This window comes from Gopherus flavomarginatus, chromosome 13 (genome assembly GCF_025201925.1).
Source record: "Gopherus flavomarginatus isolate rGopFla2 chromosome 13, rGopFla2.mat.asm, whole genome shotgun sequence".
Classification (NCBI taxonomy): domain Eukaryota; kingdom Metazoa; phylum Chordata; order Testudines; family Testudinidae; genus Gopherus; species Gopherus flavomarginatus.
This window is the reverse complement of record NC_066629.1, coordinates 17,879,999-17,899,871: the sequence shown is the minus strand read 5'-3', so window position 1 is coordinate 17,899,871 and position 19,873 is coordinate 17,879,999. Positions and strand designations below refer to the sequence as shown.

The following is a 19,873-nucleotide window of genomic DNA, read 5'->3' as shown; positions in this document are numbered from 1 at the left end:
ATGCTGGTGGAGGAACTGTTTGTAAAAACACTTTTCTTCCCCCCACAGGACTTGTTGACTGTTCACACCAATTTTGCAAAAACCTTAAGACAAGCTGAGATGCCACCTCTTGCACACATAGTTAACAACAACACTATCTGCTTGTTTTGTTTTTAATGCTTAATAAACATACTTCTTTTTTTTTGTTTTTTATGAACTAATCGTTCTAGGCTCATCAGAAAATATAATTAATAAAATTAATAATGAATCAGATCCCTCATTCTCCATGATGTCCGTGCGTAGTAGAATGAAGAAATGTTTAACAACTGGTTTGCTTTGTTCCTTTTCGTTTGTCTCGGCGTCAGTTTTTGCTTGTTTGTTTCATACTAACACGAATGGCAGCACAGTCCATGAAAAGGAGGGAATATCTCCAGGAAAAAAAAATGCTGTGTGTCTGCATATGCATGCGCTGAAACAGCCGACTCCGTAATCATCCAGGGAGGAGAGTCGAGCAGAAAGAAATGACCGAGCCAGCTGCCTTGGAATGAGGGATGTGGTGGGGGAGCGGGGGGACCTGTTCAGCCAAATGTACTGGTTGGTCCTTGGTACCGGCACACTTGCCCATTGCAGAAAGAAAAAAAAAAAAAGAAAGAAAGAAAAAGGTTCAGCTGTGTCAAAACTTCAGCGAGAAAAAAATGGATTTTTTTTTTCAAAATTCCCTTTTCTCCCCCTCTCTCTCTCTCCCCCTCAGATTTTCTGGTAATACATTCTCTTTATTATAATGCTTATTTTTCTTTTTTAAATGTTATACTTTTTCTTCTTCTTGTTGCTGTGGTTGTCGCTACTCCGCAGAATCAGCACTTGGGTCAAAACTTGAGGAGCAGATGCAACAGCAGGAGGGGAAGCAGCCCAATGCAGCCAGCTCTTCTTGATGTGCCGTTGTTCCCATCATGCACTGCTCCAGGGCCTGCAAAGCGGGAGAGTGAGGGTGAGGGAAAAAGCCGATGGTGTTAGTCAGAGGAGTCAAGAAATAAACCAATTAGCCATGGTTAATTCATAGAATCATAGGGCAATGTCTGCAAAACTGAGCTGGGGCACGTCCATCTTTGGATGCCCACCCTGAAATGAATCTGCAATTAAAAATCCATGGCTGGCCTCTGCCAGCAGATTTAGGCTCGCAGGGTGGTTGAATTGTGATGTAGACGTTCAGGCTCGGGTTGGTGCCCAGGCTCAAGGACCCTGCAAAGTGGGAAGGTCCCAGAGTTTGGGATGCAGCCTGAGCCCAAACGCTGATGCAGCAATTAACCAGTCCCTTAGCTTGAGCTCATAGAATCATAGAATCTCAGGGTTGGAAGGGACCTCAGGAGGTCATCTAGTCCAACCCCCTGCTCAAAGCAGGACCAAGTCCCAAACAGATTTTTGCCCCAGATCCCTAAATGGCCCCCTCAAGGATTGAGCTCACAACCCTGGGTTTAGCAGGCCAATGCGCAAACCACTGAGCTTCTATAGCGTAAAACCAAGAGCCACATTCTTCCAGCTAAGCTCTACCAAACAAGTCAACACACATGCAATAGAAGCCTCAGAGATGGGACTGGCCTAGTGAACTGGATGTGCGACTGGACACCAAGGATTCTTGCATGCTAACTTGAGCTCTGAAGCTAATTCTTCCCCTCCGTGGCCTTGTGCCAGTCACACAGGCCAAAAATTTCAAAGGAGGCCACTGATTCCAAAATCAGTGGCCACTTTTGAAAACTTAGCCCATGATCCGTTCCTCATTTTTCCCATACACATAAATGGGACAGCAAATACTTCCCTAGCACCTTGGGGTGTTGTGAGGGTTAGTTAAGGTTTACAGTTCTTGGAAGTCACCTTTTGTTTGATGGCTCATTACAAAAGTGGCTTTGCCTCTCCTGGAGTTGAACCTCCTCATCTATTATTTTCAGAGTGGACCACATCCACCCTGATTGAATTGGCCCTGTCAACACTGCTTCTCCACTTGTAAGGTAACGCTTTTCTCTTCATGTGTCATTATATAATGCCTGCATCTGTAACTTTCACTCCATGCATCTGAACAAGTGGGGTTTTTTTACCCATGAAAGCTTATGCCCAAATACATCTGTTAGTCTTTAAGGTGCCACCGGACTTCTTGTTTTGGTTTAGCTCAGACAATAATAATGATAACTAAAAGAAAACACAAATTAAAAGCTGAAAACTCTTATGCGAGGGGCCGAATTCTGCACTCGGTGGAGTTAGAAGGGATGGAAGTGAGGACAGATTTTGACTTGATAACTAATTAGTTTCATGCTGTTATCTCCCAGTTCTCCTAAAGTCCTAGGCTCTACTGTAGTAATAATAATAATTGTGTAAAGTAAAAAATAAAGAAATGACAAGGCAAGTGAATACACTGAAAAGATCCCAACATCAAGATGAAAATATTTCCTAATGAGATGACCGATGGGGAAGATTTCCTGACAGATACCAGCAGCAGCAGGGACAGGGGCGGCTCTATGTATTCTGTCGCCCCAAGCATGGCAGTCAGGCAGCTTTCAGCAGCATGCCTGTGGGAAGTCCGCCAGTAACACGGATTTGGCATACCTGCTGCCGAAGCCGCAGGACTGGCAGACCTCCCACAGGCATGCCGCCGAAGGCAGCCTGACTGCCGCCCTCACAGCATCCGGCAGGCCACCCCCATCTGCTTGTTGCCCCAGGCACAAGTTTGCTGCGCTAGTATCTGGTGCCGCCCCTGAGCAGAAAGTCCTACAGAACCTGAGAAAGTTAACGGGACAGATCCTCGGCTGTTGTTGGAGTAACTGCTGGGGAGTGGGGACACAAAGTTGGCTTTAAATCACATTTAGGCTCCCCTGATTTGGGGGCTGCTCTCACTGGCGTCAGCTGCTTATGAGCCTAAGAGGCTATCAACTGATGATTGCTCGGAGAGCAGAGATGTCTGGGTCACACTGCCTTTTTCCCAGCCAGGCTCCGTCCCCCCAGCCATACCCACTTTATAGCACTAGCTGGAAGGAGGGATGGCAGAGGATCTGTTGTGCGAGAGAAGATGATTGCAAAGCCCGGTCAGACTAGAGGGGGTGAAGGGACTCAAAGCTTCCTCACTGAGCAACTAAAATTGGCCCAATGACTAATGTTTATACAACACCTTCCAGCCAATGAGTGAAAAATGCTTGGTAAACTTACAAGCTGACTCCAAACTTTATATAGAGAGGGATCTCTTCCCCATAACTGCAATGCATCCACCTTCCTTAAACTAGGGTGACCAGACAGCAAATGTGAAAAATCGGGACAGGGGGTGGGGGGTAATAGGAGCCTATATAAGAAAAAGACCCCAAATTTGGGACTGTCCCTATACAATCAGGACATCTGGTCACCCTACCTTAAACAGCCTTTAAAAAGTTCACAGCAGCTTTGCACAGCTGCCTGATACAGGGAATGAAGAATTCCCCCATTCTGTTGAGATGGCTGCAAGAATGATAGGTAAACAGGGGAACTGGAGCGGGAAACCATGATTCATAGATTCCAAGGCCAGCAGGGCCCACTGTGCCCATCTACTCTGACCTCCTGTATCACATAGTTAAGATCCCTATGCTTGTGAAAACAGTCCTGCGACTTTTAAGAAGTAGCCAGGAGTTTCATTCCACATCTCATGCAAAAGAAAACATGCTAGTAAAGTATAAAAGGTTTATATCTCCCTCCAGATGGAATCAAGAGTGGCGGGCAGGACTGAATGCAGATTCAACATTGCTGTTCACTAGCAGTCTTTAAACTCCCATGATGCAAAGGGAGTAGGGTACAGAGGGGTAACACACAACGATGTGTGTAAACAAAGTGCACTAGGATACATGCTTTGAACTACATTTTTACATGATCAGCACCAAAACTGGTTGGTTTTTCCTCCTGCCATTTATTTTTTATTTACTTATGTATTATTTTGTCTACATTTTGCACCAAAATTTTCAAATTTTTGGTGGAAATTTGAATACTGAAAATTTCAGTCGCAAACCAAAATATTTTGAATTGTAAATGGTGCTGAAGTGCCTCATGGAATTTGTAGTTAGGGTGCTTTATGTTCCCATTTGCCTAACTGGTCAGACTACATCTGCCATGATGCACCATGGGCTGTGAATGGTGGCAGTCCGTGGCCACAGGAGATGTAGTCTGGACAGGTAGTCTAGCTCAAAGGGAAAAATGGGAACATGAGTCAACCAAACTCTAACTCCCATAAGGCACCGCAGAAGCAACATTTCCAAATGAAAACATTTCCTTCTCCAGGCACTTTGTTTTTCAGTGATAAATTGAAATTTTCCACAAAAGCAGACACTTTCCAAGAAAAAATAGTTTCATTTCGTCAACCCCCTAATTTTCCATAGGAAAACAGTTTTGACAGCAAATTTTCAACTGGTCCTACTCAGGACCCATAACTGGGGCCAGACTTCTCAACAATGTCCCAGCAGGTCCCATTGTGATATTTCTGACCAGGTTTTCAAAAGAACTTTCCTTTGACCTCTTTAGACTCCAAAATAAGTGGTAAGCTTTTCTGAAGAGCTGAGCATGTTGGGAGCACATCAGACGCTGAGTGTTTCTGGCCGCTGGTGTGCATTTGTCTAGACGCCCTCTGGCACCAGAGAAGGGTGTAGCCATCCTTGGCTTTTTTTTTTTTTTAACATGCTCTTTTCCTTTGGCTAAACAGATTTCACTTCTTGTACCTGTTATCCATGGCATTCAAAAAAGAAAAGCCCATGTTTGCCAGCACTGGAGGGTCAACTGGGGTTATCATAACAAAGTTGGATCCAGCATCCTGGAGAGCTGAAAGCATCGGGTGCCTGAAAACTGGGCTGAACCTGCTGAAATTTCAGAGCAAGCTCTGGAGGGAGCCAAGTGCTGTGCGTGGATAATAATGGAACCCTTGCTGGCAGGAGCTAGCACTGCTGTGTTAGTAGCAGTGCAGCTGATAAGGAGGCCAGGCTGTGACTGCTCTCCAGGTCTCATGCATTCATTACTTCCAGCTCATTAGGGAAACATGTGACAGTCCAAAGAGGCCAATTATCAAACCCTGTAGTGTCCTAGAGAAATGTTACAAGCATCAATTATCTGCTGAAAACATCTGGGAGGAATAAGGACCTCGAATGAGACAGATTTTCTCTGAAGCCCAGTGAATCAGACCAGAAAAAACTCCTGCTATTTGCCAAAGCAAAAGGGGACAGAAAGAGAGTGAGAGCTAGGCAGGGAGCTGCACAGCATCCAGAGGAAAAGGCCGTGCAGAGAAGGTCTCTACAGAACGTTAGGCTACAAGAAAGGACAGGTTGCAGGATTCCGGACACAAGCATGGCTACACCTCATCACAGGTGTATTTCTTGCTCCCAATTCCTAATGCTACTGAATTAGAACCCTGCAAGCATTAATGGGTGGGCTGCAGCGGTCCCCACAAAGCCGGGGTGCAACGAGGAATTTAGTTGCATTGGTGCTCTCGGTGGTTTGCGGGACAAGAGATTGTGACTTCCACTCAGCCGATCCCTTGGTGTTAGCTGAGCCACGGGAAAACAAGGAACAGCAGAAGCAGAGGGGCTGGTGGCAGCAGCGAAACCAGAGTTTGGGGAGTAATCACAGTTTGGGGAGCACATTTACTGACCTTTCCAGGGTGTCAGGGCTGTAGTTGTCTCTTCTAAAAATTAAAAAACAAGTCATGGTTAAAGTGAATGGAAAATGACGTTTAAAGACAGTTCAGCTGATTCTTCCCCCTACTGAGCATCCTGCATAGCCTCTGACTCCCCCTGCTAATGTCAAGGTGGCTGTTACTAGTATTATTAGAGATAGGTCTGAGGCTTGCTGGGCCTGATTTCCCACTGACTTGCACCTTGTGTCGTCATCCATCCCTGTGCAAAAGAGAGTATAAAGCACAACCCTGCAGATCTGGCAGCGTTAGATGTTCCTTTTGCACAGGGGTGAACTGATGGCTACAAGGCAGGGGAGAACCAGCCACATAGTTCTGACCCAGGGTTCAGGGTTGTTTCCCCAATGTTCTCCAAGCTCAGAGGGTGGGTTATTTGTCCCATTAGAGCTAGGGTCGTTTGCAAAGACTGGATCAGGAACTCTCCCAAAGCATGGGGGATTTGGGTCAAGCTCATCTCCAATGGCTAGTACCAATGTCCCGCCTTCCCTGTTCTGACTAGCAATCCTGGGAAGGAGACAGCCCCATCCCATGTCGGAAATGAGATCAGCGCACTTTGGGGGATTTCAGGCAGATGGTCAGTCATGCCAATTGTATCCAAGAAATCTACCTGTTCTTTACTGCAGTGATGAGCCCCTGTGAGTTAACTGAAGGCCTCTGCTGGCCCAGGACATAGCATTATCCTCACTAATGTCAGGTCTTACTAGTTTCAGCTGACGTTGGTGCAAGCTAATGGTGGGAAGGGTTGTATTGCAGTGTTAGGCTCCTGTTGAGAATGCAGAGAAGACCAGCAAAGCGGCCTACATAATTCACCTAGCAATGCTCAGGCAGTGCCTTGATCCCACACTAAACCTTGTGGATTTGAAGAAAGACAGAGAAAAGCCAAAGGTGGTGGTGTAGGTTTTATCTTGGCTTGGACAAAAATGAGTCCTTCTCCATGTGCAACAGATGGTGATGAGTCTCAGAATTAGACAGGCGGACAGGAAGAGTGCAAAGAGCAACCTGGAGCACAAGGAACTTCAAATATCTGCATGTACAGGCCTTTCTCAATAACATTTGGGATTACCAGTCAACTATTGTGGGGAGCAATTGCGACTGGAAGAAATGAGCCCAGGGGTTAGAATCAGCATGTTCTGACTTCTCAACCTGGCTTGGCCACTGACTCAAAATGCTACCTTCCCTTATGCAAGTCACAGCACCTCTCTGCCTCAGTTTCCTCATCTATAAAATAGGATTGGTAAATACCTCACTCATAGGGCGGGGAAATTCATTTAGATAATAGTTGTAGGCCGTTTTACATAAGTAAAGCACTGCAAATGCAAAGTAGTATTATCATTTAGTCTTAAAACAACATCTAGGGCCAGATCCTCAGCTGGCGTTAATCACCATAGCTCCGGATCTGGCCCTTAAGTTAGACATTCAGGCCAACTTTTTCCAAAGGAGTCACTGATTCTGGGTGCCTCTGAGACACATAGGGCCTGATTTTTCAGTGGTCCTGAGCACCCTTTGATTTCATCTGGAGCTGTGGGGTGCTCAGCCATTTGGAAAATCACAAGCAGGGCACCCAAAATCAGAGGTGCCCAAAAAGCAGTGGCCACTTCAGAAACTGCCAGCCTTAGCTCCTACCTCTGATTTCAATCAAGCCCATTCCTACCCTTTAAATTAAGGGTTGGCCCATTGGCTTTAATGAGATGACTGATGCCAGTTCTCAGCAGTGTGCCTCATGGTTGCACTACTGAACCTTAAACAAGAAGCTGATTTTATTACAGACCTGGCCATCATAGATGGCAGAGCAGACAGCAAGATCTGTAATAAAACTTAAGGACGACCCACTAATTTACACCATTTGAGGCTCTGGCCCTTCAACTTGAGAGAGACATTCATTGATGGTGCAAAGGTGGAGTTACATCAGGATTGAGTTTGGCCCAGAATGTCTAAATAATGTGCCTTGAATTTACACTTGTCTTTTATTATTATTCTCGGGATTTCCCTTGGTCTCTTTCTTTCTCTCTCCCATGCCCCATCCTTATTAATTGCAACTTTCTAGATAGAATTATCTAATCGTACCTGCCTAAAGCAATCAGCATTGATCACAATAAAGGGTGGAAATTGAGGTTTTATGGGGTTTTTTTTAATAATAATAATAAAAAGATTTGGTTCCAGAGGTCTTCATAAATTAAAGAAAGAATCAAATCAGTGACTGAATTAAGCAGGATGCCCTGTACTGTATGTTAAATAATAATTTTAAAAAATAACTCTTTTCTCTCTTTTGGTGGAATATATTTATTCAAGATTAGCCACAAAATAAGCCAGGCTCCCTAACCCTGTTTGTAGGACTCAGTAAATAGATTTTACGGTCAAAATAATTAAGGATCAGATTCATGTAAGTGAGACTACTCAGAGAGTAAACTGCTTCCCTATAGGCCCAATTCTCTATTGACATACACCTTGTATAGTCATTTATAATTCTGCAAAGTGGTTTTAAAACACTACCATTCTGATTCGGTAGTGTTCATATCTGCTTTGCACAGCTGTGGATGACGGTGGGAAAAGAAGTGAGGGGATGGCACTCTACATTAAAGACAACATTACTGGTTTTAGAGTTATTGATACCAGGATTTTGAATGCATATGGATCAATGCTAGCTACCAACGCCCAAAAAGGGTACTGGTATGTTACTGGCCTCCGAATCAAACCAGTGAGCATGGTGAGATACTTCTTAACCATCTGTCTGTAAAGAGTGGAGAGAAAAAGTGTGTTGTTCTGGGAGAATTCAATTGGGGAGGCATAGGCTGCTGGTTTCATGCAGCCAGTAATAAAGCATCATCAGAGCTTCTAAAAATTCTAGATGATCACTTTCTAACACAAAGGTATTGCACCCATCCCAAGGTAACTCTATTTTGGACCTCATTATGATGGATAAAGATGAATTAATCACTGCACTGGAAGTTAGTGGTTGCCTAGGGACCAGTGATCAGACCTGATTACATTCAATATGGGCAAAGAGTAGACAGTCCTGACGAGTAATATATATATTCGGGGCTTCAAAAGGACTAATTTTCCAAAGCTGAAGAAAATGATGAGCAAAATTTACTTGGAGAAAAAAATTAAACAGAAAAATGTGAATAAAAATTAGGAGCTATTTAAGAAGAGTTTATTAGATGGCTTTTTGTCCCTGATTCCACCATCAAGAAAGAGGTCAACTTTGGCTAAAAGCCCACTGTTGTTCAATGGAAAAGTGAAGGCAGAAATTAAAAATAAATAAAGCAATATATAACAAATGGGAAAGGAAAAAATAGATAGCAATCAATATAAATTAGAAGTTATGCAGTGCAGAAAATTGATTAGGGAAGCTAAAGACAAGAAAATGCCATGGCTTGCAGGGCTAAGGACAATAAGGATTTTTTAACGTATATAAGGAATAAAAGAAATCCTACCAATTACATAGTTTCATTACTACATGGAGATTGTAAATTTGTTAATGAGGCAGAAGTGTTCAATAAGTATGTGTGTTCTAAATTTGGAAAGAAGCAGGATGTATCACGTGAGGATGACAAAGTACTTTGTAGGCCATTACTAACTAAGGAGGATAGTAAACAACAGTCACTAGAGATAAATATTTTAAAATCAGCAGGTCCAGAAAACTTGCACTCAAGAGTCCTAAAAGAGCTGGCTGAGGAGATCTCTGACCCACTGATGTTAATTTTTAGTAACTCTTGAAATAGCAGAGAAGTTCAAGAAGAATGTAAGAGTGCTATTGCTGTGCCAATATTCAATAAGGGAAAGTGAGATGATTCTTATCTATAGCTCAGGGCTTGGCTACACGTGCAGGTGTGCAGCGCTGGGAGTTGCAGCTGTCTTCGTACAGCTGTGTAGGGAAAGCGCTGCAGTGTGGCCACACTGACAGCTACCAGCGCTGCAGTGTGGCCACATTTGCAGCATTTGCAGCGCTGTTGGGAGCGGTGCATTATGGGCATTATGGGCAGCTATCCCAGCGTTCAAGTGGCTGCAACGTGCTTTTCAAAAGGGGGGGGGTGGAATGTGACAGGGAGCGTGGGGGAGACAGAGAGAGTGGATTTTTGGAGCTGACGCTGTGTCAGCTCCCTGCCTTGCAAGTTCTAAGGACTGGAAGATACACAGCACCAACCTTCAATCATTTTAAAAGTTTCGACCCCTTCACCCACCCCTCTTATTCACTAAATGCAAATTATGCATTCCTAAATAGCTTTCAGACCAGATAAGCAGCTGCTCCAAAACGGACTCCCCCCTCCCCCCCGCTGTGTTCCTTCTCTCCTCAAGCAAACTGTGAACATTCCAAAGAAATTCCCTTGCCTGCCTCTGCTTGAGCAAACAGGAGCTGTGTTTGTTTTTTAAAATAAGCAGCTCCGGGAGCCCGGAGTTCACAACAAACCGGAAGAGTGGCTGAACAGGCATTCTGGGATACCTCCAAATACCTCGGAGGCCAATTACAGTGCTTTTGGTGGCCACACTTGCAGAGCAGCGCTGCATCACCAGTGCTGCAATCCTTGTACCCGAGGCAGAGCAGGAGTACGGCCAGCGCTGCAGCCAGGGAGATGCAGTGCTGTATGTGCCTTGCAAGTGTGGACGGTGAGCAAGTTGCAGCACTGGTGGTGGGTTCGCAGCGCTGCAACTCTCCAGTGTAGCCAAGCCCTCAGTTAGCCTGTCATCAATCCCAAGCAAAATAATGGAAAAGCTGATGCAGTGTCTACACTGGGGCTTAGCTGAGCTAAATGACATCACACAGGGCATGACATTTTTCACAGCCCGGAGTGATGTAGTTAAGAAAACCTAACTTTGAAGTGGAGAGTATCCTTGAAAGAGCTTAATTTGTTTAACTATTCAAAAAGAAGATTGAGAGGTTATTTGATTACAGTGTATAAGTGCTTCTGAGGGAGAAAATACTGCATATGAAAGGACTCTAATCTAGTGGAAATAGGCAGAAGAAGAACTGGAAACTGAAGCCAGACAAATCCAGATTAGAAATCAGCACAGCTTTTTAACAGTGAGGGTGATTAACCATATTGGAATAAACTACTAAGGGAAGTGGTGGATTCTCAATGTCTTCAAACAGGGCCAGCTCCAGGGGTTTTGCCGCTCCAAGCAGGCAAAAAAAAAAAAAAAAAAAAAAAAAAAGAAGCCGCGATCGCGATCTGCGGCAATTCAGCGGGAAGTCCTTCGCTCCGAGCGGGAGTGAGGGATCCTCCGCCGAATTGCCACCAAATATCTGAAAGTGCCACCCTGCTGTGGAGTTGCCGCCCCAAGCCCCTGCTTGATAAGCTGGTGCCTGGAGTCGGCCCTGTCTTCACAGCAAGAGAGGATGTCTTTCTGGAATGTGCTTTAGCCAACTCACAAGCTACTGGGCTCAGTGCAGTGGTAAGATGAGTGAAAAGTAATGGCCTACAATATAGAGGTCAGATGAGATGATCTAATGGTCCTTTCTGGTAAGAATCGATGTAAAGTGTAAGGCAATGGAGAAAGAGACTCAATATAAGTAAGCATGACAGAATCTGGCACTCACTGGGTATTTTTTTCCAGGTCCAATCCTTATTATTATTATTTATTACTATTATTATTATTATTTATTTGTGTTACAATATCATTTGGATGCCCCCAACTGAGATCTGTTTCTGACTGTGATTATAAGAGAGAATCCCCACTTGAGGACTTTGCAATCTAAATAGACAAGACAGACAAAGGGTAAGGGAAGGGGAAGATGAGTATCCTCAGTTTCTAAGTGGGGAAGCTGAGGCACACAATTTACAGCTGACATTTTCAAAGTTCATTAGGAGATTTAGATGCACACAAATCTTTAAAATTAATTAGTTAAAATTAATCTGAATTGTGACTCTAAATCCCCTGGGTGGCTTTGAAAAAAATCATTTTAAGTGACCTGATCAAAGTCCCACAGCGAGTCTGGCAGAGCTAGCACCAAAACCTGGGTCTCTTGAGTTCCAGTTTAGTGCCTTAACCACAAGGTCAACTTCTCTTTCCTGCTCCCCTCACTCATTCAATGGGAGATTGACCTAATTAAGGGCTTCATGATCGGCCCCATGTGGTTTTTAATCAAATGGGCGGTCAAGACATTTCACCATGCATTTTCAACCTGGTGCCTGCAATTCATCCCTGCACGGCTAGTCACTGTGGGATTTTACATAAGCAATGCATGTGGTATATCAGTACCTATTTTATTCAGTCTAATTGCCAACTGCCATAAACCTGGCACAGAAAGAGATGCAACTGGAGCTTCTCTGCATAAGCATGGCCCGATGCATCACTATCCCGGGAAGACAGCTTTCAGTTTACCAGAGACCTGCTGGTGGAGTTTGATGAGGGTATGGGTTGAATCAGCACAACTCCTGCCCCCATGTAGACACCAATGCTTCCTTTGCAGACAGAGCTGGCCCACTACAACCCTTCCCCATTCCAAGTGCAAGGGAGGTTGTGGCCACTTTTTTTCCCTAATGAAACCTTGCCCAACTAGTGGGCTGTCTGCCATGTGGCTCCTCTGCCAGGTTATTTAATCCAGACGAAATTCTGTGTCAACTCTGGGTAAATTTCAGCCCAATGATGCATTAGTAAGGAGCATGTCTCAGGATGAATAGACCAGGAAACATGCATTTAACAGCCATAGACAGACAGACAGACAAACATTTAACTACAAAAGCCGAGTCACTTGTGACACTGATTAGCCTGAAAGCCTGGTGAGGGGGAGGCTGTGACAGCTTCCAGGCAGCTCTAATGATGCTTTCACAGTGTGGTGAAAACTCTACTGCTTACAATTTAAACAGTAAACTTTTTTTTTAAACACTCAATAATGCAAACATTATTTTTATACTGGTTAAAAAAAAAACAGTGAAATCCACAAAGCCAGAAGATTTAGGAATGAGGTTTGAAGAAAATTAGAATTCAAAATGATCTCGACAAACTGGAGGACTGCTCTGAAATAAATAGGCTGGAATTCAATAAGGACAAATGCAAAACAGGAAAGAACAATCAACTGCAGAAATACAAAACAGGAAACGACTGCTATGAAAGGAATACTGCTGAAAAAGATTCGAGAATGGATCACAAATTAAATATGAGCCAACAATGTCATACAGTTGGGAAAAAAGTGAACCTCATTCTTGGATGTATTAGCAAGAGCATTGTAAGCAAGTAATCCTTCCACTCTGCTCACCCTAATAATGACACCCTGATAAGGCCTCAACTGCAGTACTGTGTCCAATTCTAGGTACTAAACTTCAAGAAAGATGTGGACAAATTGGAGAGAGTCCAGAGGAGAGCAGCAAAAACTATCAAAGGTCTAGAAAACATGACCTACAAGGGAAGACTGGAAAAACTAGGTTTGTTTAGTCTGGAGAAGAGAAGACCGAGGGGGGAAGTGATAATAGTCTTCAAGAACGTAAAAAGTTGTTATAAAGAGGAAATTATTCTCCTTATCCATTGAGGAAAGGACAAGAAATGATGGACTTAAACTGCAGCGAGGGGGATTTAGACATGACAAAAACTTCCTAACTGTCAGTGTGGTTAAGCACTGGAATACATTGCCTGGGGATGCTGTGGAATCTCCATCACTGGAGATTTTTAAGAACGGGTTAGACAAATACATGCCAGTGATGGTCTAAAAAATACGTAGTCCTGCCTCAGTGCAGGGGACTGGACTAGATGACCGACTGAGGTCCCTTCCAGTCCTACTTTTCTAGGAGCCTATGAAAAGACAGTCTGAGAGATTGATGCTATAGCAACCACTACTCCTACTTCTAATTATGTCACTTGCTTCTTTTATGCCTTTGAAGTATTGATGGCTCCTACTGTCTGGGGATGGGCAACAGGACCACATGCGGCTCTGATGAGTGGCACATGAAAACCTGGGATCACAGAGGTCCCTCATTTCCCAAGAAGACTCCCTTCTGGATATTGCTTCACTGACTGGAGGATTTGGGGGGCCGCATTTTGATGTTCACAGAGGGGCTCTTAGGACACAGGGTCAGCCTCCATAGATGAGATGTTCTCTTTTAACTGATGTGGGAAAGATGGCGCTAGTACCTACATGGGGACTGAACCGCCTGCACTGTTCTGCACACCCATAAAACACTTGAAAACTCACCCATAAGGCAAAGGTCCTCACAGATGGTGAGGGGAACCTGACCGTGCTCTCTGCTAGGCTATGAGCCATCACCTCAGAGCATGTGTTTTCCTGAAGAATCCCTCCCTGCCCCCGAGGGGTTAGTTTAATCTCCAGCTTTTTTCCCACTTGCAGACAGGAATCATGCTTGTGCCATGTGTGACCCCTCCTGTCCTGGAAGAAGGCTACATGGACATGACATTCAGGCAACTCAACATGTCCAGCGACATGATCATGTGATCATGCTTTTCTAGCCGGGTGAAGAAAGGACAAACAACCTCTTGATCTCCTGCCACTCCTGCAGCCGACACCTTTTTGCTGATCTAGCTGATTCCATGCAGAAAGAGTCGCAGTTTGGGGTAGCATGCACACACACACAAAAGCCCAGACGATGCTGCTTTAGAGCAGAAAGCCCAGCAAATTTTCTGGCACATGCTATGCCTGTAAGTGCCGCAAACTGGAAGTCCAGCTCCTAAGTGACTCCCTTTAATCCTCAGGGGATGCTGAGCCTGTCTTTGATAACCACTTCTTTTTGCAATTGTTCCCGTGTGATCTGAGGAGTTTTCCTCCAGTCCCATATTTGCTAATAAATTGGCTTGATGATCGCTTTCAGACGTTAATCAGCCGACCTTTTACCGAGTGCTGATACCATCAAAAGCCAGCTTAATGCCTAGGGGATAAAAGACTCCGTGGGGACCAAGCCAGTCGGTAAGACAGCAGCAGCGCGACTCAGGTTGCTGTGAACGTTCCTTCACAGAACACTCCAAGTGAGAGAGAGAGGCTCAGAGCAAAATGACTTTGTGCACTGTCCTGAGCCCCTGGCCCGATGGTCTCTGTGTGCATGTGAAGGGGAGGCCTGGGGCATAGCAGAGTGAAAATCTCCCGTCAAATACCTTTACTTGTACAGTACCTTCAGGGACCTTGAAGAAGATGGATCAGGGTACTGATACCAGGTACTGCTCAGGTAAATCCTGATGCTTCAGGTCATAAACCAGTTGCTAGCTGGGAGCAGGGAGACACCCACCCCTATGGGGATATAATTGCAGGAAGGTGCACTGTGATTTTCTTTGAAGCATCCAGCACTTAAACTGCTTGCAGCTGTGCCGCCACAGTGATTTAGTGTAAATACCACCTATACCAACAGGAGTGGATTTCCCATCAGTACAGGTAATCCACCTCCCCCAAGAGGCAGTAGTGAGGTCAGCGAAAGAATTGGGGGTTGGACTGGCTTAGCTACATCTCTCCGGGATGTGGGTTTTTCACGTGCCTGAGAGACACAGCTATGCCGATGTAAGTTCCCAGTGTAGAGCAGTGCTGAGAAAGGAGAGAAGATTCAATGGAACACGGGTCCGCCCTTGGAGTGGCAGTCCCTTTGTTACCAGCTTGTGTACCTGGGCTCTCAGAGTCTCATCACACATGCGGGTTGTATTTCAAGTGAGCACGGGTGGATTTCTGGCTCAGCCTCTTTCCCAAGTGGAGTATCTGTGACAAGAACACAGATAAGCTGAAAGGCGATGACTTCCAAGCTGGGTGATCAGAGATTCTAGTGCCTACCCTCCTAGGAAGGCCCAAGCAAAGAGGTGTATTTGACCCCATGTTCTAAGTGTGGTCAGGCTCAGTATTTCCATGGCAAGTGTCTGCAACAGAGAACACCCCCAACTCCCCAGGCGTCACCACTGGGTCAGAAAGCCAAACCTTTCCTGACAAATACAGTCATCACAGTGCGGTATAAGGGGAGAAGAGATTGCTGAGGTAAGTAGGGCCCAAACCAACCCCTTGAATTTCACCCAGGAGTGAATTAGCGGACTGTATTCAGAGTGCAGCAGTAGCTGGGTTCCACTAGCCCACCCTGCTCCAAAGCTGAAGTCTGCCCCTGCCAAAGCCCCGGCGATGCCTTGAAGGTGAGTTGCAGGCTGAATTTCATGCAGTGATCTAGTCTAGAGGTAGCACAGACTTGGAGGGCGATGGTGGATCTGCATCTGAGAATAAAAGGAGCTAGACAAAGAAAACCCAGGGCATTTCATATACTGTTGCTCTCTAACTCCCATCTAGAATTACAGCAAACACACTGGATTTGATTCAGCACAGTGTCAACCTGGGGTATTTCAGTGGTGAATCGGGTCCAATGATCCTATTCCTATCCACTTCACAAAACCTTACTGCCTTTGGAGCAATTCAACAAATCATTCTGGAAAGGTCTAGTCAACCCCACCGTCGGACTCTGATGGGATTCGAGCTTTCTACCAGCTCAGGTCTGCTGGTTTCTATTTCTACTGGGTGAACTTCATCCCTGTTTGATTCCACTGAAGGCAGCGGAGTTACTCCAGGAATGGATCTGGAGCAGGGTGTATCTCCAAATCCTAATGTGCTCAAAGCGAATGCGCATGTGACAGAGACCTGTGGCGCCTGAAGATCAAAGCTGCCAAAGCCCCTGGCATAGCAGCTTGAGTCAGCTTCTTTCCTTGTGTCACAAAAGCAGGCCAGGTAATTCTGCATGCCACTGAGACACAGAGCTCATGACCTCACTGAAGAGGACAAATGGCTGGCAAATATACCCACAAGCCTTCCAAGAGGGACCGGGTTCTAATCTCTGTGCAACAGCCACCTTCTGAGAAGCCCAGATGGTTATAAACAGTTACCAGGACTTTGAGATGTTAACCCTGTTCTCTCTGCAGAGCTGCGTCACCTGTAAATGGTCTAACAATGTCTACCTCCTGTATCCATCTGTCTGTGTACTACATCCATCCACCTCTCATCCCGCCTCACTCCCCGCATCAGTATGTATTTATGCCACATACATCTATGGGATCTATGCACTGCACCTATCTGCCGACTTATACAAACCATTCACTGTGTCCATGGCTGTCTCATTCATCCGTCTCTTGCAGTGGTTCTCAACCTCTTCCACACTGGAAACCTCACGCCTAGGACTCCACTCCCATCTAGCCGGGATCTATCTGTGACTGCCCACACCTGTCTCATTTAGCAATATGGCTAATCGCAACCCACCTACACCTATTCACAACCCATTAGCAATTATGTTCAGCCATCTGAAGCATCCCATTGCTTTACCCAGCTCCATCTACCGTATCTCAGCCTGTATCTACCCTACCTCTGTGCCTGCACATGCATCTGTCCTATCTCTGTGCATTAGCTGGTTGGCTTCTGCGACAAGGCATTGTTTTTCTCTGCCTAACACCTCCCAATTTCCCTTCTTTACAGAACATTAAGGAGTTTAGTAGAATGAAGGTGAGTTATTAGGACTGGCGGGTACTTACATGGCAGAATGGAGGGAAGCACGAAGAGGAGAGATGTGGGCGTTGGCATGCAAGAGATAAACAGAAAAGAAAGAAAAAACAAAACAGGATGAAGGGATGATTAATAAATGCCTCCACGTGTGGGCATGAGGTGACCTTGTCTCTGTTGACACTGTGAGGGGAGTGGGGGATGCAGATAAACGTACCAGGATTGGTATGGAGTCTCTTTTTTTTAAAGACCACCATGGAGTAAGGGTGATTTTTTTCCCCATCTCTTCCCTTTGTGATCTTGACCATGTCATAAACAAAGGTGCCAGGCATGTAGGAGGACTGGCTGGAATTACTGGAATCCTTCACGGATATTTTTGGTTGGCTCTGACTGGCAAGGCTGTACACATACCCTGCTGGGAAGATACTCACTCCTACAGCTGGTTCTCTTTTACTTCCACCCGATGCTATTTCCCCTTCTGCACTAAATTATCATGCATGTAGCCTCTACCCTCCAGAGCAAGCCACACAGTGCCCCTTGGTATCACCCATGTAGCTGCTCTGCTCATGCGCTACCTCAGAGGGTCAATGATGAGATGCTCTTAGCCAACAGCTGCCATTTGGGAGCTGTCAAAGATAAAGCCAAGGGGGATTGCATTCGCGGAACAGCCAGTCCCAAAATGACTGCAACATTGAGAGTGCTGCTGCTGCTGCCCGGGGGTGCTGACCAGTGCTCCGCTAGATCTGCCTTGGTTCAGCCAGGGTCAGCAAGGCAAAGACCGGCATAATTTCTGACTTGGAGGAGGCCAGTCCTCAAGCAGGGAGAAAATCTTCCAGACCCTGTCCTGACCAAGGCTAGAGGAGATTGCATGAGAAAAGGGGAGATTAAAAGATTGAGGACCCTCCAAGAATAACCTCAGTACAGGCTCCCTAAATCCTAAAGCAGCTCTGCTTTAGCCTTTCCTCTAGCCTAGTTATCCAGGGAAAGGCTAAAGCAGATCTGGTGCATTGCTCTGATTTTGCACCAGATTCCCAGCAAGGCCTAAGAATGTTCCTGAGCCAGGGTCTCCAGCAATGGCAGGATGCCTTATCGCTGCACATCCCTCCTCCCAAGGCAGCTGTGGGCACAGCAAATCCTCTCAAGACAGTGAGTGACCATTAAGGCCTCACCTATAGCTCTCAAAAGTCCTACTGTTTGTTCTGCTATCAGGCGCCCTCAACTTCCATTGCACATTCAATGGGAGCAGCTGGAGCTCAGTACCTTGCAGGATGGGGTCCAATATCTGCATTAGCATCCAGGGGGATGTTTCATACTGCAACATTCAGAATAAGGAGAAGAACTGGGACTAGATCCCTGGGGCCAGCTTGAAGACATCCTAGCTACAATATTTTGAAGGTGAAGGTTGCAAACTGGATTTATATCCAATTGGACAAGGAGTCTGGGCGCAAGCTCCAGGAAGAGACGAAGCAGAACTGCATTTTGCACCCCCCCCAGGAAGGAATTCTGGGTCGACAAGACAAGCGTGTCAAGTTTAAGCCACACTATTTATGGAGACAAATTCCAGGTGACCAGTCATAGCCCATCTACCTGCATCCTTTCTGGCTGCCCTCCAGGAAGTGGTACTGGCCTCCATGCATGTTGTCAGACAGGGAAACAGGGAACGTGAGAGCAGGCAGAGGTTAAAGGCAGGGGAAGGACAGCGGATGTGACACACAGCAAGAGTGATACTGACCTTGGAACAAGGTTGAGCTTGTGGGCTCACTTATTTCTAAACCGGGGGAGGAAACGACGGAAGAGAAAAATGACAAAAATAAATAAATAAATAAATAAATTATAATTCACATATCACTCCGCAAACACTCTGATGTGTAAATAGAGGTGGAAGGAGGAGGGGCATTTAAAAGGTCAGAGGGTGGGGCCAGGGAGCAGCAGACTCTTTCTGATGTGAGTGAAATGAATAATGGGAAATTGCAGGAATGATCTTACCATGAGTTTAAAATAATAAATAATATTATGGCAGCCTTGCAAAAGGGAGATTATTATAGGAATGCCTGAAAGCCCCAGCCAAGACCAGGGCCCATTGTGTCAGGTGCTATAAAAAATACACTACGAGAAATCATCCCTTCCCTGAAGAGCTTACCATTGAAATAGACAAACAACAGGAGGGAGGACCAGAGCTATAGAGATGGGGAGAGATTTGCCCCAGGACACATAGTAGATAAGTGGCAGATCTCCAGGTCTTCTGACTCCTCGTCCAGTGCACTGGCCACTAGACCAAAGTGCCTCTTTGGAAATGTACCAACCCAATTACAAAATCCCCATGCTCGTCCTTGCCACCACAATGTAAATGAAAAGCTAACAATATGTTATTCACCCACCAAAATAAAGTCCCTACCCCTGAACACACAGAATTTTGCAAGGCTGTATTACACAATAGGTACTACCAATCGTGCATGGTGAGGTGAAGCATGACAAAGATTTGATAGCTGCAGGGACGTTATATACAGTTCTAGGTCCCGACTTATCCAGGCAGATCAATCCCTGCACCTACACAGACTCACCTGCAGGACTGGGGCCCTAATATGTTACAATCTCACTTGTTCTACAGGTAGGGTGTGTCTTTTTACAGGAACTCACTGTTACTCAGTGGAATGTCTCCTGCAGGGCAGGAAGCTGAGCAGCACAGAAGGGGTTTTAAGGCTCTAAAATGTTTTGCTTTTCATCCCATGATTTCCCACACCAATAAATCCAACTTCACAACCACCCCACTGTTCATGTCAGCACAGCCTGACTCATGATTGACTGGAAAAGCCGACTCAGCA

At 45.5% G+C, this 19,873-nt stretch overlaps 1 protein-coding gene across 9 annotated transcripts in view; it reads right to left on the bottom strand.

Moving 5' to 3' along the window:
* Positions 1-235: 235 nt before the first annotated feature.
* The window catches only part of NTM (neurotrimin), a 701,070-nt gene continuing 681,432 nt past the window's right edge, over positions 236-19,873 (bottom strand). For 4 of the 9 annotated variants that reach the window (XM_050921713.1, XM_050921720.1, XM_050921712.1 and 1 more), the window contains 3 exons: positions 18,784-18,819; positions 5,621-5,653; positions 236-946 (listed from right to left, as the gene is read on the bottom strand). In XM_050921713.1, the coding sequence (XP_050777670.1) occupies positions 846-946; positions 5,621-5,653; positions 18,784-18,819 (170 nt within the window). In that variant the 3' untranslated portion in view covers positions 236-845. Of the gene's footprint in view, positions 947-5,619; positions 5,654-15,196; positions 15,288-18,783; positions 18,820-19,873 lie in introns of those variants that run through there. The other 5 variants (XM_050921715.1, XM_050921718.1, XM_050921714.1 and 2 more) reach the window with 5 other exon arrangements.